Source organism: Hyperolius riggenbachi, chromosome 7 (genome assembly GCF_040937935.1).
Source record: "Hyperolius riggenbachi isolate aHypRig1 chromosome 7, aHypRig1.pri, whole genome shotgun sequence".
Taxonomy (NCBI): Eukaryota; Metazoa; Chordata; class Amphibia; order Anura; family Hyperoliidae; genus Hyperolius; species Hyperolius riggenbachi.
Genome location: NC_090652.1, coordinates 284,974,153 through 285,001,676, shown reverse-complemented (window position 1 = coordinate 285,001,676; position 27,524 = coordinate 284,974,153). Strand labels below are relative to the sequence as shown.

General features: G+C 41.6%; 1 protein-coding gene across 6 annotated transcripts in view; it reads right to left on the bottom strand.

The window, feature by feature from the left end:
* Positions 1–27,524, bottom strand: part of LRP1B (LDL receptor related protein 1B) — a 2,031,260-nt gene that overhangs the window by 904,277 nt on the left and 1,099,459 nt on the right. For all 6 annotated transcript variants that reach the window (XM_068245873.1, XM_068245875.1, XM_068245874.1 and 3 more), the window contains exons 15-17: positions 17,511–17,633; positions 13,729–13,869; positions 5,363–5,488 (exon numbers count right to left, since the gene is read on the bottom strand). In XM_068245873.1, coding sequence (XP_068101974.1) covers positions 5,363–5,488; positions 13,729–13,869; positions 17,511–17,633 — 390 coding nt within the window. The remainder of the gene's footprint in view (positions 1–5,362; positions 5,489–13,728; positions 13,870–17,510; positions 17,634–27,524) is intronic.

Sequence of the window (27,524 nt, the reverse complement as noted above, 5' to 3'; positions counted from 1 at the left end):
ATGCTTCTTGGCAACCCCATATGACGCGAGTGCACAAGGCACCCAAGCAAGCATACTGCACATGCGCTGTGTGTAGTATGCCTGGGTCGGAGGTCACTGACCAGGAGGGAAAGAACAGAGAAAATGGTAGAGAACAAAGGGTGACCCGGAGCACGGGAGGTGTAATAAGCCTCTGGACAACTCCCCATACACACAAGGTGTCCTTTTTTAACCACTTAATTCTATCTGGCCGGATATTTCTGTCCCGATAGCCTGCACAGCTGCTGCTGAGCCGGGCGCACAATTGCGTGCTCTCCCGCCACTTTCCGTTAGCCCGGAGATCAATGAATGGGAACACCATTCCCATTCAATGATCTAAGTCCCTGTATGAAAGATATACACTGTCAACGAGATGGCTCCGTCTTTCACAAATCCCCTTCTGTCCCATCTTCACTTTACTTCTGCTTTGTGTAGTAATACTACGCATGCAGAAGTGAGCTGCGAGAGCATATTGTGGCCAAATAGTAAAATTACATCTGGAAATGTAGAGAAAGGTAATCCATGGCTCACTTTACTCTGGAAGAAACATACTTCTTAATTGCATATGTTTACATATATTTTACATTTTAAGATTTTAACGACAGAGGTTCTTTAAGTATTTCAAAAGTTTGAGAGTGATGAATGCATTTTTGAAGGGCGCTTAGGAGGATGGAAGAACTTTGTTAGGTCTCCTGTATACATAACTGTGAGAAGGTGATTCTGTTGGAGGACAGAAGAAGGTTGTACTCAGAGCACAGGTCACAGCTGGGTTGGTGTTAGAAAATTATTGAGGAGATGTATGGAAGAGAAAGATTGTGCATTGGAAGGGGTAGCTGAAGGAGCAAGAAGAGGTATAAGTATCGAGCAGCAGATTTCAGTATGGAATAGAGAGATGCTAGTCTATTTTGGTGCTGAAAGAGGACCTGTAGTAAAAATGACGTAATGAAGAAAATTGTTGTTTTTTTTTTTACAATAATTATTTATAAATTATTCAGTCAATGTATGCCCATTGGCCACTATAAAATCTTTCCTCACCCCGATTTACATTCTGAAATGTATTACAGGTGGCAACATCTTTAGTGCTAGCAACCTGCAGAGCTGAGAATAATTAGGTGTTGTGTGTGATCTGAGCTGAATAGAAAAAACACCAGGGCCCATATGCAATTCCATTTTTCTCCTGAGCTTTCTCCTAGGAGAAAATGTTTCATCTTCGATTTAAAATAACTTTTTAGCATGTTTCAATGAAAAAATGTATCAAAAAGTAGGTGAAAAATATGTCAAAATTATGTTGAGTATTTGTTTGCTTGCTGGTGGTTTAAAAGTCATTTTATTTAGAAGTTGTGATATCACCTAAGCAAAGAATTGCTTATGGCCCTGGACTCCCAAAGTGCACTAGAAGAAGAAGGGTACATAGCTAATCAGCCTACGCTTGTGATTAGTTATGAGAGAAAATGCCAATATTCTTTTCGCATTCATTTTCACAAAAAATATTGAGCGGAAATGCCATTGACTATATATATACCAGTATATTTTTTTATGCTTTTTTTCCACTTTTTGAAAATTTTGCGGGAAAATAAATGAATTTTCTGCACTTTCACGCAAAAAAAAATTCACAGTAAAAATAGTGATTTTCCACGTCTGAATTTTTTTCGCATTTTTGTGACAAAATGCAAAAATACAAGCTATTTTAACAAAATGTTTCTCGAAACTGAAAATGGCGTTTTTAATGCGAAAATGACTGTGGCAAAAATTTGCAAGCAACGCTGCTTGACATCACTGGGAGGATGGGCTTCACACCAATGTAAAGCGATCTACAGATTTAGGAAGTGTTTCTGATGCTGACACCAAGAAAATAGTTGTAAAAGTGGATATCCTAAATAATTGACTTCATTCTATTATATGTTAGTAAAGCACCAATCAGCCACTTTCTGCAGCACAGACTTCCTTAGCAGTTGGCTGCAATCTTAGTTACTCAGTGCTCCGCCCTCTTGTAGTCTAATATTGGCCTCAATTCACTAAGATCATGCTGGAGATAATAAGGCAAGAGAAAACATAACTATCACACTGTGAGGGCTGGTGCACACCGAGCGGCTTTTTGGGCGTTTTCAGATCCGCTTGCGGCTGCGGATCTGCTTGGTCAATGTATCTCAATGGGGTGGAGCACACCAGAGCGGCAGGCGTTTTGCAGAAACGAAAAATGCCTGGGTGAGGCATTTTTTTGGATTGCGGGTGCGTTTCTGCCTCAATGTTAAGTATAGGAAAAACGCAAACCGCTCTGAAAAACGCCTGTTCAGAGCGGTTTTGCAGGCGTTTTTGTTACAGAAGCTGTTCAGTAACAACTTTACTGTAACAATATATCTACTATACTGAAATCCGCTGCAGCAATCCGCAAAACGCTAGCAAAACGCCTTATAAAAATAAAAAAAAGTGTTTAAAAATCTGCTAGCATTTTGCGGATCTGCTAGCGGGTTTTGGTGTGCACCAGCCCTAAGAGAGTTATCTATCTTATCTCTTCGTTCTTTAAGTTGCTCCCTCTGTAGTTAAGTTACCTCCTCTGCAGTGTTTTTCACACATGGTTAATTAATAGCCTCATGTCTTTAACTTTAGAATACTGGAGTTATTTTAAGGATTGAAGAGTTAACTTTGGAGATCTCACCTTAACTTTAGGTTTGCATGAGGTAAAATGTTTCCTGAATACTACATGCCTTATCACCATGGTGATAACTCTAGAAACGTTATTAGAGACAGGAGATATGCTTAGTGAATTGAGGCCAATATGACAAGATGGAGCCATACAACAGTATATACCCCATCCACAGTGCATGCTGATAACCACTGATAAGTGAGATGCTAGTTTTCTAGCACAATGCTCACATTTTGTTGTATTTGTATAAGCCTTGGGATTGGGTCAATCAAAATCTATAGCAACTGTGTTATGCTGGGGATATACAATGAGATTTCTCTTCAGATTTACTGTCAGATCAATTTTCCGATCAATTTTCCAATCGATTTCCATTCAATTCTATGAGAAATCAGAAAAACGATCGAAAATCAGATCGGACCTGTCAGAAATTATCTATTGAACCATTTATCTGCCAAAAAATCTCATGCTGTATGCCCAGCATTAGTCCAGTTTCAGGCTGAGTTCAACTTGCTACAAAATTTGTACCAAGATAAAAAAAAAAAGGCAAATCATTGATTCCCGCCATGCCTTCATCACATCACGGCTGGACTATTGCAATGCCCTCTATGCAGGCCTTCCAAATAACGACCTACACTGCATGCAGCTAGTACAGAATGCTGCCAAAAGACTGCTATCAAGCCAATTGCCACACCAATCATTTGCTCACTACACTGGCTATCCATAAAATTGAGAATCCTTTCCAAAATCGGCATGCTAACATTCAAATCCCTACAAGACCTAGCCCTGGATACCTGAAGGATTTGTTGCAAATATGTCACACCTCCCATAACCTGAGATCAAAAGGGCCCAATAACTTGACTACCCCCAGAGTCCAACTAAAAACCTTTCGAGCCGGAGCTTTCTGTCATGCTGCCCCTACCCTGTGGAATGCCTTGCCAAACTTAATCAAGACAGTTCCAACCCTGGACACTTTTAAATCAAAACTGAAAAGCATCCCGTTTAGTCTGGCATTTATGATCACAAACTTTCACGCTGTACACATCACTATGTACAGATCTGAGACAAACTTATGCCCTTTTTTCTTTGTTGATGTTGATAACTCTTTTAGATTAGCTGCATATTTTTAAAATGGGCTTTCCGCAGCAAAAAGGCTATTTGACACAGACATGTAACAGTTGGACATGATTCTAAATATACCATCTGGTAGCAGACGATGGGCTTTAGGAGTGTGTCATATGAAAAGCTAGGGATTTCAAAGTTTATTACAAATACTAAGCTGTATATGGGGCTGTTTACTTAGACTTTAGTTCTGCTGTAATACGTGCTAAAGCTAAAGCCATTAACCAGTAGAATCTTTTGTGTGGTTTACAGGCCAAAATAGATTCTAAAATTGACACCCGAGCCAGAAATATGGTGTAAATCCAAACAAGGCAGTGAGTGCCATTATGTTTCACAGGAAAGCAAAATTATGCAAAAATATGCTCCAGTTAAATTCATGTACAGATATAATGAGTGCTATTAAGGGCTTGATTCTCTATCCATTGGCCTTTTTGTGGCCTGTAGGTTTTCTAATTCCTGTTAGAAATCTTAAACATATTATATTACTGTAACGAGACATTACTGTGACAGGATAAAATAAGCGCTCCATGCTACCCTGATTATCATAAACAGATACTTCGATATTAACCTGAGGGAGCAGGATTCAGCCAGCGCAACGCGTTGTATGTAGTGCTTTCCAACAAATATTGTTATTTTCAGCTCTGGCTGTCAGTTGACTTCCTTCAGGGCCATTTCACTAAGCCTAATGTATCCCTATGGGGAAGGTCATACTTCTCATGTTGCGGTATGCTGCGCCGGAGTCCCTAATCTAACGCTAGCACAGAACTACATTACCGTGTGTGATCTGCGGTGATTTGCGTTGGCCCGGAAGACGTTAGTCTATGGCGACGCAGGGCTTTTTAAAAAGTTGGTGTTGCGACGTCACGGCATGCATATATTTGAAGTGTTTTTTAACAATATGCTTCCGCGCACTTACGCATACCCGAAGCAGGAAGAGACCACAAGCATGCATCACTTCCGCATACCCGAAGCAGGAAGAGACCACAAGCATGCGTCACTTCCTACTTGGAAGGTTGCCAGACAGGGAACACCGTGTACTAACACAGTGTTCCCTGAAGGCCTGTTTTTGGCAGTGCAATGCGGTGCCACAAAAAATTGCAAATACTCAGTAATATTTGCCCAACCAGAGAATGTGGTGAAAATCGGTAAACCACGGAAATTTTAGGCCAATCAAAAGACTCTAAAATACTCGGTAATGTTCGAGTCTTTTGAATGGCCGATAATTACGGTACCGTGGCAATCTGTTTTCCTTTTTAAAAATTCTCCATTCTCTCATTGGTTGAATGCTTCCGCGTTCTGAAGTATTTAGCCAATGAACTGTTCGCAAGTATACTGTAAAGTAAAGTATTGGTTTTTAAAGGAATTTGTAATATTTTGCAGATGTCCTTGTAAAACCAATACAGTTTTGGAATTCGAAAATCAGATTACCGTTGGTATAACGCAGTTATGGAAATCAGCATGTGCGGAAATCAAATTTTCCGTGGAATCTGAAATCGGCATTTCCGACCATCCCTAAAAAGCACTTGTTTTATCATCAAGGTTCCTCGAGAGCGACAAGTGCCATTAATAGTCCCATCTTACCTGAGCAGGTCTCGTTAGATTCATCTTCGTTATTCCCGCAGTCGTTGGCGCCGTCGCACAGCCACCTCTTGGGAATGCAGCGGTTACTCTGGCACTTGAACTGATCCCCCGGACAGCTGTGGTTCACTAGTAAAACAAGAAAGCGCAGATGAACGCACTTAACATGCGCAGCTTGCAAATGAGCCTGGCTTCAACATAATGCATGTAAATGGGGCGCCGAAATTACAGCGTGGAGAGGGAGAGTGTCATCTAGCATTTATTTTTATTAACAGATGAATAAAGAGCTAAATGGGTTTTTAATGGTATTTTGTTCAAAAGAAAATGAATGCTGCTAAGTCATTTGTCAACACTGAGACGAGCTTTAATTCCAGAAACAAAGGCTCATAATTTTTAGGTTGTTAGCAAGCAAATGGTAATCAGCTTTTTAGTGATTCATGTCCCAGAAAGTGCTCTACAAGTGGGAGAGTGCAGCTATTCTGGCTGGAGCACAGAGAATGGCCATGCTATTTGCATAGAGATTTAAATTATGTACATATCTTAGAATTCATTTCATTTTTCCGCCCCCAATGATTGCCGTTGATCACTTGGCATGAAGATGTTTTGTGTGTACAGATGTCCCCTGAACAGGGATGGACCTTCCATGAAGCCAATTGAATCACGTGATTCAGGCAGCAAAATACAGGGGGTGGCGTTTGGACAGTTTGGGCCACAAGGCCCCTGCCTCCTCTCTGCTATCCAACCACCTTCCTGGAACACACTACACTCCTGGTCCATGCATTCCTGTATCCCAGTACCCCATTTGACTGGTGGTACCTGCCGCCCTTCCCTATGACATCATAAGCAGGCGAGGTGTCGATGCATGCCTCTTATCGAGGCATGCTAAGGTAAAATCTAACCACCTGCTAAAGAGATTACCATGGCCAGTCAGAGGGGAAAATAATAAAATGTTCTGAAAACAGTAACAAAAATACATTGGGCTTGATTCACAAAAGAGTGCTAACTGTTAGCACGGCCGTTTTCGCGCGAGTTTTCGCATTGCGCGCGATCACGAATTTTCGCGCGAAACGATAGCGTTTTCGCGTGCAAACGCGAATTTTCCCGCAATCAATTCTATCCAAACACCACAGAGCGATTTCCAATAGATTCCAGCAGGAAGTCTATTGAAAATCGATCAAACTACCCCATTGCACTGTTCAATGCAATGCAATGCTATGGCCTAGAAATCGACTGACAGTCCTGTCGATATACTAGTCCAGTCAAAGCTTCTGATCAATGTTAGGCCATTATTGATCAGAAAATGACCTTTTATTTTTGTAGCATAGATTTCCAGCAGATTTGATCAGAGTGAACGAATCTGGTGAGAAGTGAATAAGCAAACTTATGTATTTGTAGGGTGCTTTACACTAAAGTATCTGGGATTAGTGTGATGTTTTCTGGTGTCTTGTACAGCTCTCCATATGCTTCATTGCTGCCTGCCTAGCAGTGCTGTGCTGTCAGCTGCTGCTGACATGGGAGTGAGTAATGCACATCCGCAGCCAGCTGCACTAAAGTGTAGAGCTCTTTCTGGTTCTTTTGATGCACTGGGCAAGACAATCACTGTTGTCCTCTGTGCTGTTAGGATACTGCAAAATCTCAACGTAACTACCTCTGGACCATCCGTAGTAAAATCTATGCCACACTTCCTTTTGTTTGCCTTTTTTTTTTTTTTTTACATGAGGTTCCCCAATATTTTGTGCCTTCCCAGCCTGCCAGTGTGCCTCCCTAAGTCTAATGCAGAGCAACATTTGATATTTACCTGATGTGGACCCAGGATCAGGTCTCATCTTTCACCACAAGCTGCGTTGTAACGCTGAAATCCTCCTTTGGATCCTGAAGACACGTCATATCATGTGATCGGTAGAATGTCAGCGGTACAGGACCACTCGGTGGTGGAAGAGGTGAGCCGAACTTGCACTCAGGTAGATAAAACGCTTCCTGCACTAATCTGCGTTATGCTGGGGGGTCCACCCTAAGTATAGCCAACTGCAGCAGTTCTGCCTCAGGTTATCATGCATGAGATAACTTAGGCGGGGCTGCTAAAAGGATTCGGGCCAGAGACACAAGGTCCGTAATCCGTTAATAAACATTTAAAAATATATGTCTATAGGAAGCATTTTTGATCGTTATACACAGCTATTATATTCTGTTCAGCTCTGTTTGTGTTTACACAACATTCTATATTCTGATGAATATTGTCCTTGGAATCTAGAATTGTTCTGGCAATCAACAAATAACTTATAAAAAAAAAAAAATGAGCTTAATTAGCAAATTATTGCACCTGCCACATTCATCATTATTCCCATAAGGCCACCTTGTTGTGCTACTCAGAGGTGAAAGTAGCAAAATGGCTCGATGTTATAGCATAACCTGTAAACTTTTTGCCTGATACTTATGACACATTTTTTTCTCCTCCATCAAAAACTTTGTGTTACAATTTAATGTGGAAAAGTGTGTTCATTGTTTGATTCCTCCTTCCAGTAGGGGGCACCCTAAACAGTGACATCAACTCTGGGCAGAACGGTGGCACAGTGGTTAGAACTCATGCCTTGTAGCGCTGTGTCCCTGGTTCGATTCCCACCCATGGCACTATCTGCGCGGAGTTTGTATGTTCTCCCTGTGTATGTGTGGGTTTCCTCTGGGCTCTCTGGTTTCTTCCCACATTCCAAAAACATACAGATAAGTTAATTGGCTTCTCCCTAAAACTGGCCCTAGACTATGATACATACACTACACCATACATACATAGACATATGACTATGGAAGGGATTAGATTGTGATCCCCTCTGAGGGACAGTTAAAGCGGGCCCAAACCAAACATTTTTTTTTAATAAAAATATTTAGTTGCACCACTCTAACACATACAAAGATAAACAAACACTCCTTCAAACCTATGAGCATTTCAGTGCATGCTCTTCAGCCTTCTCTTTTAATAACTAGGCTTATACTGGGGGCAGCCATTAGCAATTCCTCCATTGCCGGACACCACCTACTCCACCAGTTTGCCGGATTTTGTCTGGCAATTTGAAAGGAAGGGAGGGGTTCCTACAATAAATGTAAAATATTTTATATTTGTCATCATGCAACTGAAAAAAGGCTGCTATTTATTATTATAATTTAGAAAATAGATTTTATTTCTGAAATCTTGTATTTTTAATTTGGGTCCACTTTAAGTGATAATACAATGTACTCTGTACAGCGCTGCAGAAGATGTTGGCGCTATATAAATACAAAATAATTATATAATAACTCTGGTCAATGTTCATATATCGGTAACATGATTACTGATATTTTACGGTTAACGTTTCATCATTTTGGGGGCGCCATTTCCCTCCAATCACAGCACATTTTCTAGCTCCACTGTCGGGGGTTTAATTTAAGTTCCTTTGGAACTATTGGCAGCCTTTTTAAAGTGTTACCTTCCCTTCTCTTACAAGCTCTTAGACCTGAGTAAAGATGGGCCTTTCTCACATGCTTATAATTTGTGGTTGTCAGTAAGTATTGCATCCCTTATTTGTGAATACCTTTCCTTTATATTTATCCACAAAATCTGGTGCAATTACATAATGCAATTTACGTGGCTCCTGGGGTCTCTGTGTTTTTGGTTCCAAGAAGGGTCATCAGCCTACTCCAGATGTTCCCTTTTTATTGCCAGGTGTTGTTTAATTTGGGCTACCATATAACCTAGCACTTGCATCAGGTATAATACACAAATTAGGCATCAAAGTTGTGCACCTTCATCAATCACTTTTGTTGTGCCTTTGTTCCTAATGGAGAAAGATCTTTCAGAATTCAGAAATGTATTTATCAGAAATCTACTCGCTTCTTATCCTTGTGACACCACATGCTTGCTCAAATTGGAGCCAATTGTGTCACAAGGGAAGGTGAGAATCAACAATAACAAAGATGTTCTTCGCCATATTACCTCATCAGTTATACACTGTTGTCTCTGTTAAAGACATTTATCCATTTCCTGTCTGGACAGGAACTAGGGAAGGCGTTTCCTAAAGGCTTACAGTAATATGAAATTCATTTATTCAACAGCTTATGGGTCCATTTTTGAAGGCTCTCTGCAGCTGGTGAACCTTGGAGAATCCTACATAATATTATAATTAATGGCTTTATAATTTACATTTCCACGGCTCTTTATAAAGCTCAATGAACTATCCATCAAAGAATCTAACAAGTTATGTCTCCACTTTGATCTAATGCTGGGAACACACGATACAACATCCGGTCCGATCGACTGGAATCGGACAATTATTTCAGACCTGACTGATCGGTTTGTGATTGATAAAGGGATTGATTTCACAAAGTTATCGGAAAATTGATCCCTTTATCGCTTATGAGGAGTTTGGACATGTACACACGTTACAACTTCCCGTCAGATTATCCGTCGATCGGATGGGAAATTGTATCGTGTTACCAGCCTTGAGCTCCGCATACATGCTAGAAGAAACTTAGCCAAGGCGGCCCATAATGATCACCTCCGCAGAAAATCCAGCATGTGTACAGCAGCCCCGACCCTCCTCAGCCACTCAGCCAGCGATCCACCTGGTGGATCACTTTGACCAAACGACAACCAAGAACATCGTTCACCCCACTTGTCCTGCCTCCCCATCCTGACATCATGGTATCTGTCTACACTGTGCTTTGAGAAAGTGGACCCCTTGGGGAACCCAAAACAATTGTCAGCTATAGTTTTGTGGACTGATGGTGCAATAAATCGGTAAAGCTTAAATCTTTTTTGAAACTTCTATGGTTTGCTGACCTGGCTTCCTTCTACTTTTGCATATGGTACGGTAGTGTGGCTAACCACCCAGGTCATACCACCCAAAATCCTAAGGACAGGTGTGCCACTTCTTGACCTTACTCACCCGACATCACGGTTGAATGGGGAGAGAATATTAAGAAGAACATATGTGATCCAATAAAATACAATCCTAAAAAGTTTTAAATATGATCTGCCATAAGGCAGCAAAAGGGTTTGAATTTGATTCCGATTGATTCTGAAATAATGCTACGGATGTATTTTTTCACTATGAACTGAGAAAATAAACATATTTTTAATGGTAAAAATCAATCTCATTAGCTCAGGAAACATATATTCCTGTTCACCAATTAGTGCTGCATCAGATAGTGTCAGAAATGTGCAGAGTAATCCCAATCCTGCACAGCACTGCTTCTGCTACAAGACGTATATCTACTGACTCGTGGCTTAGATGAAGTTACAGAGGACGTAGATATACTGCAGTGGTGGAGAAAGTGGTTAACATTACAGCTTAAATAACAGAGGTGCCAATTCAGGATGAAATATTTAAAAACGTTAAAAAAAAAAAAAGGAGGAAGTGGTGGACTCACCTCCCTTCTTCCCTTTAAGTAGACACCACAATTTGTATTCACTGTAAAATATTCTTTATTCAAAAAACACTCCACAGATGAATGTAAAGCATTTTGTGGGTGTCATCCTGCTTCCTCGGGCAACAATAGGAGCTTTCTGTGGTCTACGTAAGCCAAATCACCTCCGTCATTTTAACATTAGTTTCAATGTAGTTAAACTGAAGACATTCTCTCATGTTTTTTACGGTGTACAGGAACATTTCTTAAAATTCTACAATTGTGTTAGCAACAGTTGAGCATCCAGACGCTGGTGCTGAACAATTAGTCTGGATACAGTAAATCTTTCTCATTAATTTTCATTGCTTCTGGAACTGCGTGTCACAAAAAAACCCGCTTTATGATCTGTTTGACCTTCCTTGTTGCTGAATAAGATGCTACAGATAATTAAGCAAGACAGTACACAGCTTTTTAGCAAACACGGGTTATGGCCATAGGTTGTCATGCAGTGGGCCGGTCTACATGCCGATATAAAAATAGATCTGGAAATCATTATTAGCTCAATAAATAATAGTTACAGCTGTTAGTGAGGGCATAAAGGCACGTAATCAGATAAAGTAAGCATTTCATTACTGGACACAGAGTTAGGTCAGCATTAGAGGGATTAGGCAAAGATCTCGCATTAAAGTCCAACTCTGGTGTAAATAAATCACCTATAAGGTACTCTAATTAAAGCGGATCTGAGATGAAAAACTATAACCAGTAACTTGTTTATATATCTTATCTAAAGTTTAGATAGTTTACTCAGAAAATCTAGCTGCAAACAGCTTCAACAGTTTATGATTATTCATTCCTGTGATACAATGAGGGCAGCCATGTTCTGTTTGTCACATTACACACAGGCAAGCTGATCTGTACCTCCCACTCCCCTCTCCTACTCCCTCCTCCCCTCTGCCTCTGAAATACCTGGCTAGTAACCTCCTCCTACTCCTGTCCAGACTGAGCTCCCATAAGCCCTTGCTACTAAGGCTGAGAGTGCCAAGGCTCTCTGAAGAAGCTGTGGGTAAGGCTTGTTTAGTTTATAGGGAATTAGAGTATTAAAACAAAACAAAATAAGTATTTGGCTTGAGGAATGCCTTATAAACTATATGAAAGGAACACAATTATGCAATGAGTAAAAGTTTATCTCAGATCCACTTTAAGTTAAGATAAAATGCCCTAATACATCTTATTAGCAAAAAGACCCAGTGGAGCCCTGTTTGAGCTGAGCATTTTCTCTATCTCATATAGAAAGGGCCCGTTTCTGTAAGGGGGCATAGCTCCGCACCAGAATCCTGCTAAAATGGGGCTCCCGCGCATGCATGGGACATCAGTAAAGAAATAAAACACAACATATTGTCACCATACTTTGTACTAGGGACATAATTAAAATTTTGTGATAACCAGAACAAATAGGCAGATAAAATGTGTGGGTTTTATGTACAGTAGCAGTGTTTATATTAAAACTAAAGGGGATGGAAATTGGAGAAAGTGGTTTTTTTTCCATTTTTTTCCCTTGTTTCCCCTTTAAAATGCATAGAAAATAAAGTAATTACTGAAAACACATAGCAACCCCAAAAGCCTAATTGATGGTTAAAAAAACAAGATATAGATCATTTCATTGTAATTAGTAGTGATTAAGCTATTGGCAAATGAGGGATGAGCACTGAAAGGTGAAACTCACTCTTGTCCATTAGGGTAAAAACCCCTTCGTGGTGAAGTGAAGGTAAAAGAAAATAAATATGACATCTAAGGTTTAGATTGAAGTATCAGATAATTAAACCCAGAACACTGGATACACTGGATAATTAATTCATCCAGATCACTATGTGGGCATACATAGATTTTTCATATTTACCTTTAGATGGGCTTTAAAAGACAACTATGTTGAAATATTTTAGAGTTTAAAATACATACATATAAAATGTAGATTTCTCCCAGAGTAAAATGCATTTTATTTTATTTTTTTCCCTATGTACCATCACTTACAGTAGGTAGGGAAAATCTGTCATGCTATGGACTAGTCCAACTCTTCATGTGGCATGCTCAGTAATCTTTATATTAGCAAAAAGTGCCTACCAAACTGCAGTTGCTCAATCCAAAAGCCAAACTAGTGTACAGAATAAAGGTAACAATGAAAAATCCCCCATCAAGACATGGTCTAGTCCAAAACCAGTTAGATCTATCAGGTTTTTGCTACTGTAACTGACAGCAACATAGGAAAAAAATAAAAGTGCATCTTACACTGGGAGAAATCAACATTTTGGGCCTCATTCACTAACCAGTGCTAACCTAGTTAACACGCCTAAAGGCTTTGGGCGTGCTAACTAGGTGCTAAGTAGTTAGCACGCACCAAGCTGAATCAGATCGCGTGCAAAGTACCATGCGCAAAACTTTGCACGCGCGCGAAACGTTGCATTGGGTGCGACAAAAACGGTGCACCCGATGCGTCTATAATGGCGCCGTTTAGGGCGCATCTAATGCGCCATTATAGGTGCATCGGGTGTGGCGTTTTCATCGCACCCGATGTGACGTTTCGCACGCACTGGCCTTTGCGTGCGCGTGAGTGCTAATTAGCGTTCACAAAGGATTTTTAGGTGTGATAAGGGGCTTTTCACAAGCGTACTAACAGTTAGCACCACTTTGCGAATCAAGCCCTTTATGTGAATGTATTTTTTTTTTTTTTATGATGTTCCTTTAAGCCTGATCTTAAGAGAGTAAAATTCATGGTTCTTCTCAAAAAACGTCCGTATTAAAAGCACATCTTTTTTCCTGGCCTGTAAATTGGTGTCCCTGAAAGGTTCTTAGATAATTAGGCAATTATATTAGTTGTTAATACTTTGCGCTGACAATTACACGACTTTGAAGCCCTGAGCACCCGGCGGTGCAGAGAGCGGTAACACGCCGTCTGGATGCATCTAAAAATAAACAGGTTGTAAATGACAAATACATACGGCAAGCTTCAATGTCTTCATCGCTTCCGTCCAGGCAGTCGTCCTCCCCATCACACTTCCAGCCCTCCTGTATGCAGTGCTGGTTCTTACACTGAAACTCCTCCAAACTGCACAACTTGGGCAGCAACTCATCAACATTAACTACAAGAGAAAGAGAAGGAGACAGGTACTCAAACTTCTATGAGAAGAAACCAATCTCTATGAAACGTCTACCAGAACTCAGTTTTTAAACGTTATTGTAGCAGATGCCATTTTTTAAAAAAAGATGTATTTTTTAACACACCTTAGCAACTTCAATAGATCATTTAACTAATTTGAGATAAGTGCGCTGCTTTTATCCTCTGTCAGCAGAACTCGTTGTGCTGTAAATTCTGGGAATGTTTTGATCTCTCTCTACTAGCAGAAATATAGAAAATGAAAGCAGAAGTCCTCTGTTAAGGTCTCACACTGCCCCCTAGTGACAAGTTGCCATAAATACACATTACAACAGTACTAGTTAGATGCAGGGAAATGTAACAAATAAGAAATAAAATAATGTGCAAAAATAAATTGGCCTGGAGTACTTGAGAGCCTCTAAATAAATTGGCTGCTAAAGGGTAAAAAATGGCAACAACATCATCATAAGTACCCCTTGCCACTTATATATTTGATAGGAATAGTCAGTAGTATTTGTGTATGAATGCTTTTCAAAACCCCTTTATGCTTTTTAATAACTAAAAATGCATATTCTGGCTCATTTACATTGTTATTTTGAACCCCAGACTTACTGTGATAGTTTAACAATGACAAGTACCAGTAGCCCCTGAACCCTTCCCAAGCGTACAATGTGTTAAGAGTCTAGATTCTAGAACACAAGAGGGCATTGGGTTGAAATTACCTTATTTTTCTTTGCATAGATACATGAAAACCTTCATACATTTTTAAGCATAAATACGCAAAGTCCACAACCAGGGCCGTTTCTAGCCTTTTTGTCACCCCAGGCAAAAAATCCTGTCCCCCCATCAAAAACAAAACAAAACATAGGGTAGATGCATAATGCAGGGAGTCCCTGAGATACAAACAACCTGCCGATCCTGTCACATTTCATTTTACACCCTCTTCCTGCTCTCCCCAGCCCAGTGTGTAATTGCAGAGTATAGTGCAGTAGAAGTTGTGCTGGAATCCAATGCTGTGCCTCTGCTTTGTCCACTCACCACTAATACCCAGCATTTCCTATGGCATGCAGTGTGGTTACACGCTACATGAGGAGAGTGAGCTGCCAGTGCTAGAGGGAGCAGGATACAGATAGAATGGTGGCACAGCTCTGGACTCAAGCGGAAAGGTGAGGGAAAAGCTTTTGCTTAGCTATACTCTACAGTTACACACTGGGCTGGGGGAGCGCATGAGAGGGACAGGGACAGATAGAGGCCCAAAGGGAAAGAGGGAGGCACAAAGGGAGACACAAGGAGGCACAAAGGCGGACCGAAGGAGGCACAAAGGAACATAAGGAGGCACAAAGGGGACAGAAGGAGGCACAAAGGGGACAGAAGGAGGCACAAAGGGGACAGCAGGAGGCACAAAGGGGAAATAAGGAGGCACAAAGGGACATAAGGCACAAAGGGGACAGAAGGAGGCACAACATTGACAGAAGGAGGCACAAAGGGAATAGAAGGAGGCACAAAGGGGACAGAAGGAGGCACAAAGGGGGACAGAAGGCGGCACAAAGGGGACAGAAGGAGACACAAAGGGGGACAGAAGGAGGCAAAAAAGGGGGACAGAAGGAGGCACGAAGGGGGACAGAAAGATTCACAGGGGGAAGGGGCAGCACAAGGGGACAGAAAGAGGCACAGGGGGACAAAAAAGCACAGGGGCCAGAAGGAGTTGCAAAGCCGAACAGAAGTCACAGGTGGTCTGAAGAAGTCAAAAAGGGGGGAAAGAAAGACAGCCATATTTAGTTGCCCCCCTTGGGTAGTAGCCACCCTAGGCCTGGGGCAGCATGGCCTTTACAGAAGTCCAGTCCTAAGAAAACCAGAAACACCACCAACTGGCAAGGGAAACCTGAAGCATGTACACTTCTTTAAAGAACAAATTACCTGAAAAATATATGGAGGCCATTTAATCACCAGGGGATAAAAAAAAGTTACATACTCACCTAAGAGGGAAGATTGTGTATCCATTGAACCTCATTTACACTGGAGCAGTTTACTAGTGATTTCAGCTGTAAATAGCTAGCAAGTGAAACAGCACTATCCCCTCTGACGAAGTAGAAAGTTCCATGAAACGGCTGTCAGGCCGCAAGCTGTACCCTCTCTGCTGCCACTGGCCCCCGTTCAAATTTTCCTCTGGTTGCGTCTTGGGGTCTCCTCGGGAGTCTGCACTCACCCACTATGGAGCCGCTTCTCTTTCGAATTGCTTGGAGACCAGACTTCTTCCACTGCCTTCTGAGAAGACCTGAAGGCTTCTTCAACATTAAAGTCGTATGTTGGAATGGTGGGCCTAGTGGTGAAACAAAGGAATGCAGAAAGGACTGGGAAGGCTCTAAGGGATCCAGAGCCTTCCCTCTTCTTAGGTGAGTAAGTAACTTTTTCCTCCCCTGGTGGTTACAGGTAGCCTTTAATTTAAACACCTGATCATGTACATGCTTATTCAGGGTCTATGGCTAAAACTATTAGAGGCCGATGATCAGCAGGACAGCCAGGCAATATGCATTGCTTAAAGGGGAAAAAAATATGGCAGCCCACATATCCCTCTCATGTTAGTTGTCCTTTAAAGCTAAAGGAAAGTGAAAAAAAAAAAAAAACTAACAAACAGATACTTACCTAAGGAGAGGGAAGGCTCTGGGTCCTATACAGCCTTCCCGTTCCTCTCCCGGTCCCAGCGTTGCAGTGATGTCACCACCGGTAGCAGTGATTGGTTGAATACTGCTCTCTGCTCTCTCTTGAGGAGCCTGAGTGCTCCTGAAGAAGATGGGCGGTTCCGTGCTGCCCCTGTGTGAGTGCCCTCTCTTACGTGCTCACGCATGCGCAGTATAGAGCCATCCAGCTTTGAAAGCACTCAAGCTCCTGAAGACTTCCGGAGCCTCCCAGGGTGTTGGATTCAAATGGGGTGACATCACTGGAATGCGGGGCCTGGGAGTGGAGAGGGAAGGCACTACAGGACCCAGAGCCTTCCCTGCCTTAGGTAAGTATCTGTTTTTTTCACTTCCCATTAGCTTGAAAGGACAACTAACATGAGAGGGATATGTGGGCTGCCATATTTATTTCAACAACTATGCACATTGCCTGGCTGTCATACATATCCTCTTCCTCGAATACTTTAAGCTATAGACGTTGAACAAGCATGCAGCATATAAGGTGTCATTATTGTCAGATCTGACAAGATTAGCTGCATGTTTGCTTCTGGTGTTATTCAGACATGCTGCAGCCAAATAGACCAGCAGGGCTGCTAGGCAACTGGTATTGTTTAAAAGGAAATGAATATGGCAGCCTCCACATACCTCTCTCTTCAGTTGTCCTTTAAGACAGTGTTCCCCAATCCTGTCCTCAGGGCCCACCAACAGTGCATGTGTTGAGGAAATCCACACAGGTAGTTAATCAGCTCTGCTGAGACACTAATTACCTCACCTGTGAAGATTTGTGGTTTTCTGCAAAACTTGCACTGTTCTTGGGCCTTGAGGACAGGATCGGGGAACTCTGCTTTAGGACCTCTTTCCACCACCTATGTTCAGGTAGATGAGATGCTAGATTCTATTTCTGTTTTTCAGCCAACAAAAGATAACAGAGAAGTGTTTGAGGAAGCCTTACACACACAAGTTGAATTATTGTCATCCAGATGCTGGTTATCAGCACAACCACAAACTCTCCCTCCAGGAATGGCGAGACAGAGCATTCCGCAGCCTCCATTGTTTAGACGGCAAGCGTTGTCACCTGCGGACAGAAAACATACACCTTTAGCAGTTAATCAGTCACCGCTGAGAAGAAAGCCAACAGTAAAATGTCTCTGCTGCAGATATTGGGAACCATTCATCTGCTTACTTAACTACTGGCCGCGAACCTCGAAGGCAACTCAGATGGGAAAAAAACTGCGAGTGGAAATATTGCCATCATGTCTTTTGTGAGTAAATCATCGCTTTGCTCTCAGCTAAACTATATTACCTTGAATATCATTGCTAGGTAGACCCTCCTGTATGGCAGCAAGATCTGAAGCTGTTCCTAGTAATGAGAGCAATACGTTAACTAAAGATTACTGTCAATCAGGGGCGTAACTACTTATCATAGGGTAGTGATGGTGAAGTAGATGCAAATGACTTCAAGTTGATGCAAATGTGTATGCAAATGTATGCAGCTTGAAAATGAACCAATCAAATCCTGCTGAGGTAAAATTTGATTGGTTCATTTTCAAGCTGCATAAATTTGCATCAACTCAGTTATTTGCATCTATATACTCGAATACAAGTCGACCTTGTGTATAGGTTGACTCCAATATTCAACCCTCCTAAGCTGGATTTTTTTATTGATTCGAGTATAAGTCTACCCAGCAAAGTAAATGGCTGCACGTGGGGCCCAGGAGGGGTTAATGACTACACTGCAAACAGTATTGCAGCTATTAACCCCTCCGTTCCCGTAAGTGCAGCGAATACCTCCTCCTGGCCCCCAAATGCTGCAATTATTCACTCCCTTTCCTGCAGCCCAGTATTTCCCTCCTGCCCCTTTCCTTGTTAATTGTTGTGGCCAGGACTTTCTCACCTGTATTTCCTTAGCATTTCCTTTCCTCAAAGTATCACTTACCAGTGGGTAAATTGCTGCAAATAGGAATGTCTATTAGTATGCACATTACTCAGTGTGCTGAGTGTTGCCGGTGACTCGTGTATAAGTCGACCCCTAGACTTTTATGAAGTGAATCAGACCTAAATTTCTAGACTTATACTCAAGTATATACAGTACTTGACCATCACTATCATGGGGCTCCCCTGCAAAACTTTAATGGGGCCCCTTTAATGTTCACAAACCTTACTTCATCTAGTGATGAGCAGACATTAAGCTTATGCATAATTACTCATCGTAATTCGCAATTACGCATCGTAATCGTAATGCAAAATTTCAGGGGGGGGGGGGGGGGGAAGCATAATTAATATTGTAATTAATTGTAAGCATTCATAATTACGCATTTAATTTACATGGAATTTGCACATAATTTTGTGCTGACTTTGGCAATGAATATCAAAGCCCCCTCACATGCTATTGCTACCAAAATTACTCAAATAAAATCAAAATCGAGAGAATAGACAGTAATATAATAATATAGTAATATAATAATATAATATAATAATAGTAAAAATGTTTTTTAAAATGTTTCTAAGTTTAAAAAAACAGTTTTATTTGCATTTTATAAAATCGACTTTCTCAAAAACCTACAAGGACTTTTTGAAAAATTCTTTTTTTGACTGTTATCCACTATTCTCCATAACATATGTAACAATTTTAGTAGCAATAGCATCTATGGGGGCTTTGCTATTCACCGCCAAAGTCGGTACGGAATTACGTGTAAATTAGGCATAAATTAATTTCATTATACAAAGTCAATTGAATTAACAATTTGTAATTATGTATAGGCGTAATTGCAAAAATGTGTAATTTTGCGTAATCGTAATTAGCTGATGACGATCATCATTACTTGCCTCCCCTTGGTGACTTTCATAGACTAGGAGCCCATCTTACAAGGGTCATAAAACAAATGTGGCCATCATCACACCCATAACATGTGTAGCCATGAAAACACCTGATCCGGAGTATCAGAGGGCAGGAAGGTTAGTATCCCCCCCCCCCCACACACACACACACACACCTCTGGGCCCCTCTGCAGTTACAGGGGCTACTCTCATGTAGTTACACCCCTGCTCTCAGTATCCAAAACTTGAGATCTAGATGTAGGGAGTCATTTTATGTTCCAGCCCCACAAAACCCAGAATGATTGGAATTAGGAAAGCAGTGTGTTAGCCCCTTGATTTGCCCTACCACACACATGTCAAACTCCTGTCCGCTGGCCAAATTTGGTCTGCAAAGCCATCAAATTTGGCCTGTAAGTGGTCTTCCCACTTTGTATTTGTATTATGTAGGATAGGAAGAGGTGCCCCAATTGTGATAAAATATGTACTGAGTGGAGGCAAGTAATAGGAACAGTATTTACCTGCTGATCAGAGGTAAAGATTTTAATTGTTAGACACACTAATAAAAAGACAAAGCGTTTCACGGGACCTACCCGCTTCCTCAGATCACCAGAAGATAGTGTCTGAGCTATGTATCTCGGTTTCAGAGCACCAAACTTCTGCCTGCGAGCCAATCTGGCCTTTAAGTGGTTTACCCCCTTTTTCATTATGTTTGGCCCACTCTAGACCACCAGGGAAGCTACATTGAAGGTGAAGCCCCCAGGTCACCAGGAAAGCCATATTGCCGGTCTTGCACCATTTTATGGGTGATAATTGTACTTCAATGCATGGTATAGGAAAAGTCAAAGATCACTTTGAAGCCTCTTGCACACTACATGCGATTTTTTATCTGATCCGATTTTGGATTCCAATAAAAAACCGTACTGCATGCTGCTAAGATTTTTAATCGGAATCCAAAATCGGACGTATAAAAAAATCAGAATTGCATGTAGTATGCAAGAGGCCTAAAAGCGCTTTGAACAGCTATTTTGTGAACGTTTTTCAGGCAAGTTCTAGGTCAAAGAGTGCACTACCTGTTTGTCTGCACACACAAAATCGCAAAACAAAAACCCATACAAGATCGCTTGCAAAAGAATGCAGATCGCTCAAAAAATACCAGGAATCGCTAAACAAAATATCTCCCAAAAGTGCTTAGCACTTGCGATTTGTATTGTGAACTAGGCCGGAGTGTGTGTTTGTGTGATGTTGTACAATGCGGTTAAGCATGCCAGCACTATATAATTATAGGAGATAAACAAACGATATAATAACACAGATTACGGTAACACTAGAAGTAAAACAGAAAATTAATAAGGATAAATAAACAAAATAAGAAGAAAAAATAAAGATCTACAAGGAACACTAATGCTGTGCTTGTCACCGCAACCAAAATTGCATAAAATATGGCCGCAATAACATGTATGTAGCGAGGATTTCGGCCTCGGGGACAAATTGTAGACAATAATAAAAAGGAAGCAGAGCCATTTAAAACATACTGCAGGCCATAAATATTTAATTGATGTGGGCAAATTATCAAGCGAGGTTACGTTCTTCACGCCTCGGCCTGTAATAGATGAGGCGGATGTTCTATCATAGCCGAGCGTAAATTTAATTTGGTGTGTTGACAAAAGGCTGCGAAAGGAGAGGAATCGAGGAGCCAGCCGGGCTGGTAAATCCAAGACTGCTTCTTAGCATCAGTTAACTTTTGAACCCAGGAGGTAATCAAGTTTAGATCAGATTTTCCATTCAGCCATAAAGCGGTTATTACACAAATAACAGGACCAAAAAAAGGGCCTCCTGTTTATTGCACGACCTTGGATTCAAGTGCATTATTCTCTGCGGTATGCAAATCCTATCGCTTGAATAGGCAATCACACAGTCTTCATCTCCGTGAAAATACAGATTTCAGAAGCATATTTTGCATTTGCATGTAATTAAACACAAATTATTTTCAAGAAGAAAAAAAAGGGTGAGGTGGGTGCTGACGGATGGGAACAGACGCACTCAGGCTGTGATTATCCAGTTTCGAACATAAAGCTGGTGACTAAAGTTTTCAAAACGTTAGAACAAACTGTAGCTTCAAGGTTTCTCTAATTTGGACTCTTCATGAGGGGAGTCATTTCTATTCATCTCTAGAGATGATCAAATGATCCTACGGAAAATCTCCTTCAGAATTGTGAATGATGGTGAAGTTTGGTTGACTTGAAGAGGAACTTTAGTGAAAAGGGGAAAAAATAAAGCAATACATTACAAGGAAAGGCAAAGATTTGTCATTGGAAAGGTAGGTATCAGCTACTGATTGGGATGACGTTCAATCCATGGTTATAATTCCACTTTAACAAAGCTTTATAGAAAGTAGAAATTACGGGCGGTCACTACTAGGGATGGTCAGAACATTTATGCAGAATACCGATTTACTGATCGGAAATGGGCTTTTGCAACAGAAATTGGAAATCGGTCATGAAAATTGAAATTCTGTGGAAATATCACATTACAGGAACTCAGAAATTTTACCCCAATTACAGAGCTCGAAAGCATTGTACCAATCACAGGCTGCTGAATTTTTCTGTGGAAATCCAAATACTGCGGAAATGTTAAACTTATCAGAAGACTCTGTAAAACTTGGTAGTATCGAGTTTTGTGATTGGTCTAAAATTTCCATGGTATTTTGATTTTTGGGGTAAACTACTGCATTCTCTGATTGGTCCAATACTACCAAGTATTTCTGAATTTTGAGTTCTGTGATTGGCCTAAAATTGAAAATTTGTGGGCAATCACAGGACTCGGAAACATTTGGCAGTATTGGACCAATCAGAAAATGTGGTAGTTTACCGGGGAATGCGGAAAAATTCTGCAGCCTGTGATCGGTCCAATGCTTTCAACTCTGAAGTATTTGGCCAATCAGAGAAATTGGTAGTGTATTAAGGATGTCTACATAATAGCAAACACCCACAAAATATAACAGATTCCACAAAACAACTTTTAAAAAAAAAAATTACATAACTTTATTAACAAAAGGGACAAAACAAAACGAAAAAAAAAAAACCCTTTCCATAGAAATCGGGAATGGCTATTGAAACTTTGGATTTCCATGCAAATTCCCAGAATCAGCATTTTGGTATTTGGAATTTCCAAACCATCCCAACTACATACATTTTCCTTAAAAATAATTCACAGAAAAGCATGTGACCAATTTGATCATGTGATTGACTGTAAAGCCTCTGACTGGCTTGTCACAAGAACTGAGAGACATGATCACATAATTATGACTAACCATTTAGAGAATTCCAAATTAAACACATGATCAATTTGGTCATATGCTTCTCTGTGAATTTTCCTTAAAGGGCCACTCCAGCGAAAAAAGTAAGCAGTTAAAATCTGACATAATAAACAGCTTTTGAACTAGTCCATCTCCTCATGGGGGATTCTCAGTTTTTTTTTAATTTTCATAGGCATTTCCAGAACAGCAGTTGCTAAGTCTAAAACTGACAAAATAGGGCCAGGGAGGCTGGCTGGTATCTTACTATTTTGGCAGGATTTGAACCCTGATCAAAGGATCAAATCCCACACCAAAGATAACAGCATTACCAGTACACTACCAATCAATAGTGTAGCAATAGGGGGTGTGGAGGTCGCAACTGCACCAGGGCCCTTAAGCCAAAGGGGCTCTGAAGGGCCCTCCCTCAAGCACACAATTAGCAGTATTAGTCCTGTGCTGGTAATAATCACTTCTACAGATGCTTTAAATAGTAATAGTCATTAACAAACTGTTCTGACACTGTGACCTCTGACACTGTGGTTTTCTTTAGTAGGTTTTGGTGCGCTATATCAAATGTTATGTATAGAGTGCTTGCGGGGCCCAATGGGAAACTTGCACCGGGACCCATAGCTCCTTAGCTATGCCACTGCTACCAATACATACTTATATTTAGGTATGTAGAACATGGCATAGTTAAAGTAAAGAAAAGTTACAGGGCAGTTTTGTTTAACAAGCAGTCCTGTTCTTTTTACATCCATAGCAAAGCTCATACATAAAAAACTACTGTGGCCAATTGCTGAGCAAGTGTCAGTGACACACAGAGCCAGCGCTGCCGTAGAGGCAAAGGAGGCAATTGCCCCAGGGCCCCTGACCTCTGCAGGGGCCCCACACTACCGACCCTACCGAAGGCTGCGCTCCCATTGCTTGCACTGCTCCCCAGGGCCCTTGTGTGTAATACAGCCGCAGTAATTACTCACCAGTCCCGGCGAGTGGTGGCTGCACAGTCCGGGCACTCTAGCCATGCTGTCCTCCTCCTTCTCTATGACCCGGCTCGTGTTATGTGTAAACCGAATCATAGAGAAGGAGGAAGACCAGGGCCGGTTGAAGCAACAATGGGGCCCCAGGGCAAAATAAACGTGGGGGGCCCCCCAACATATACCCCGGAACAAAAATCGGCATTAGGGGACCTTTTTTGCAGCTGGTATAGTCAGGGTGTGAAGTCCCAATCGGTCAGAGCTCCACATTCTGGCTATCCCAGCCTGCATGGGGGACAAGGGGTTAAAAAGTTTCAGGATGGGGGACCCCACATAATTTTTTTTTAAATTCCCACACTCTAAACATAAAAAACATTTGGGAAAATAGGAAAAAATGCCAGGGATCTTCATACAGCCATGTTGCGGCTGTATAGCGATCCCTGGCCAAAGCGCTGCGGCTGCGTATAGACCCCCTGGAAAATTTACTGCGCTTTCGTTTGATGCATGTAAAATTACACTACCGTTAGGTTTGCTACTAAAAGTGACATTTACCGCATTTAAAACTATACTTTTTTCCTTCTAAACTTTAAAATCAATTTTCTCAAAAACTATAAGGTCTTTTTGAAAAATTGTTTTTTCCTCTTATTCCTAATGATCTCCTTAACACATCCTGCAAATTTAGGGTTTCTAGCATTTAAGGTGGATTTGCTATTAACCATTAAAGTCGACAGGTTTTTAAATGTTTTGTTTTTTTCCTTTGAAACTTTAAAATCGATTTTCTCAAAAACTATAAGGCCGATTTGCAAAAATTTTTTTCCTCTTGTAGCCACTGGGGGCCCCTACAAGCTCTGGGGCCCTGGGGCAGCTGCCTCCTTTGCCTTAATGGTAGCGCCGGCCCTGAGGAAGACAGCGTGGCAAGAGTGCCCAGACTGTGCAGCCGCTGCCCACTGGGGCAGGTGAGTAAATACTGCTGCTGCTTTTCACACAAGGGCCCCAGGGAGCAGTGCGGTGCGGTAATTGGTGCGGGGAAGGGAGAGATTGGTGGGAGTTCGGGCAGGGGGACCCCAGGCTCAGTTTGCCTCAGGGCCCCGGGGCCCCTTAAACTGGCCCTAGTGACACATGTCTCATTATCTCTATAATGGTAACTGTAACCAAGATGTATGAATGAGTAAATGTATAGAGAAACAACACACCAGAAACAGCCTCTGCATTGCCAGCATTAGATCTGCAGTGGCTTTGGATGAGAGTAGCACGTTCTAGTGAGCAGATGGCTATATGTGCTAATATCGGAGCCTGAGGGGGGCAGAGAATGGCTTACCTAATTTAAACCCTCTCCTCCACTCTGCTGCCAAAATAGCATGCTCTGCTTGTAACACTTCCGTCTATTTCACATTTCTGCTAAACTGTAATCATTGCAGGAAGATTAGGAAGCAAGCAATGCATCCTGTTTGTTTTATAAGCACAGGAGACAATGGATGATTGGCACACAGATACAATGCAGTACACACAAAATATCTTCACCTCCAAATATATTGTAAGGGTCCATCCACACTGGGGCGATTAGCGGGCGTTTACCGCCAATTGCCGAATCGCTGAATTTTACCGCCAATTGCCGAATCGCTGAACAAGCGCTAGTGTTGTTAAAAAGATATATGGCAGTGATCTTACTGCTGTGATCGCCAGCAATAGGTGGCAAGCACGGTGCAATGCTTTTTCGCGATTTTTCAGCAATCACGACTGAAATGTTAAAAAAACTCCCCTCAAAATGTGATCGATCAAAAATCACGAAAAAGTAAAATATATTTTTTTTTTAGTTAGTCACGAAAAAAAATCCCTGTCGTAAAACGCTAACGATTTTGCTAGCAATTTGCAATCCCCAGTGTGGGTGGGCCTTAAAGGGAACCTGAACTGAGTAAAAGGATTTAAAATAAACACATGACGTAGCTGCAAATGAATATTACATACTTCCAGTTCTGACAATATTTTGTCAGAACTGAAATACACCAGTTGCTGTCAGTTATATATCAGCCGCTGTCAGTTACAACTGAATGTGCAAGGTAATGTCCATGTTTCCCTATGGCTCAAGTGGGCGATATTACAGTTTTACAGTGTGCTGACCAGGAAGCTGTTATGGGGTAATGGCCATTTTTAAAATGGAGGACAAAGAATTTCATTTATCACAGTGGACAAATGGGACGCAGGAAAGGAGAAAGAAACTGAGTAGCAGACTACACAGGAGGGACGTATGACCTGTGTATGGTTATTTTGACTTTTTTTTTTCAGTTCAGGTTCTCTTTAAAGGACCACTATCGTGAAAAAAGTAGGCAGTTTAACTGCCAAAATAGTAAGATTACTATTTTCGCAGTTAGACTTTGCAACTGCTGTTCAGGAAATGCTGTTGAAAACAAAGAAAACCCAGAGAATCCCCCATGAACATATGGACTGGGATTCGTTGAAAAAGGCGTCTCCATAGACATCAATGTAATTTCTGCAAATATTTGCTACAAGGTGGTGGAAAGGGCGCCCGAGTTTTGATATAGGCTACAAGCGGGCGCCCCCATGGTAGCACATATTTTGTTTGGCTACTTTCGGCTACAGTAGGGAAACCCTTTGTAGCCCATATTTTTTTCGGCTACAGTAGAGTACCTCTTTGTAGCCCATATTTTTAATTTGGCTACAATGTTTTCGGCTACAAGGTTTTTGATTCTGCTACAAAAGGGTGCCCCTTTATAGCCCATATTTTTTATTCAGCTACAAGGTTTTCGATTCTGCTACGAAAGGGCACCCTTTCATAGCCAAGTTTTTTGATTTGGGGGTGCATGGGCGGGTTAGGATTAGACATCACAAGCTGGGGGGGGGGTGGTCTTAGGGTTAGGCACCACTAGGGGGGTTTAGGGTTAGGCACCACCAGGAGGACATATCGTTAGGCACCACCAGGGGAGTCTTAGGGTTAGGCACCACCTGGGGGGGTCTTAGGGTTAGGCACCACCAGGGGAGTCTTAGGGTTAGGCACCACCTGGGGGGGTCTTAGGGTTAGGCAACCACCAGGCAAGTTTTAGGGTTAGGCACCACCAGGAGGGTCTTAGGGTTAGGCACCACCAGGGGAGTCTTGGGGTTAGGCACCACCAGGGGAGTCTTAGGGTTAGGCACCACCAAGGGAGTCTTAGGGTTAGGCACCACCAGGGGAGTCTTAGGGTTAGGCACCACCAGGGGAGTCTTAGGGTTAGACACCACCAGGAGGGGTTAGGGTTATGCTGAGTTCCTTTTTTCTTTCTCTGCCTGAAAGAGTTAAACAACAGGCATTACCTCCCAACTTTTGAGATAAGAAAGAGGGACACTTAAGCCACACCCCCGTCACACCCCTAGTCACACCTATATTCATATACATCATAAAGATTTCATAACAAAAATATGTATGTATATATGTTTGGGAATTCAAACCACACTGGTCCTCTCTATCCTGGTTCATTTTCCTTCATGTTAACATTTGCAAATAAGAAATATATCAATTTAAAGAATGGGAATAAAGTTTAGAGTCAAAAAACATTTCAGCAGAAAAACACATACTGTATTTACATAAATCTGTACATCAGTCCTGAAAGAGGGACACACGAGGAAGGAAGAAAGGACAGAGGGATTTGGTGCCCAAAGAGGGACTGTCCCTCTGAAAAAGAGAAAGTTGGGAGCTATGCAAGTGACAGTTTCTGACTGGGTCTCAACTGGGTCAGCCTATAGCATAACCCTCACTGATAAGGAGTTACAGCCTTAAAAAACTTTCCTGGCAGTAAATGGATTCTGAGAGCAGGAAAGAGATAAAAAGGATCAATACTTCATAGATTGTAGCTCTGGCATACTTTAATGCATGTGTCATTGAGCAGAG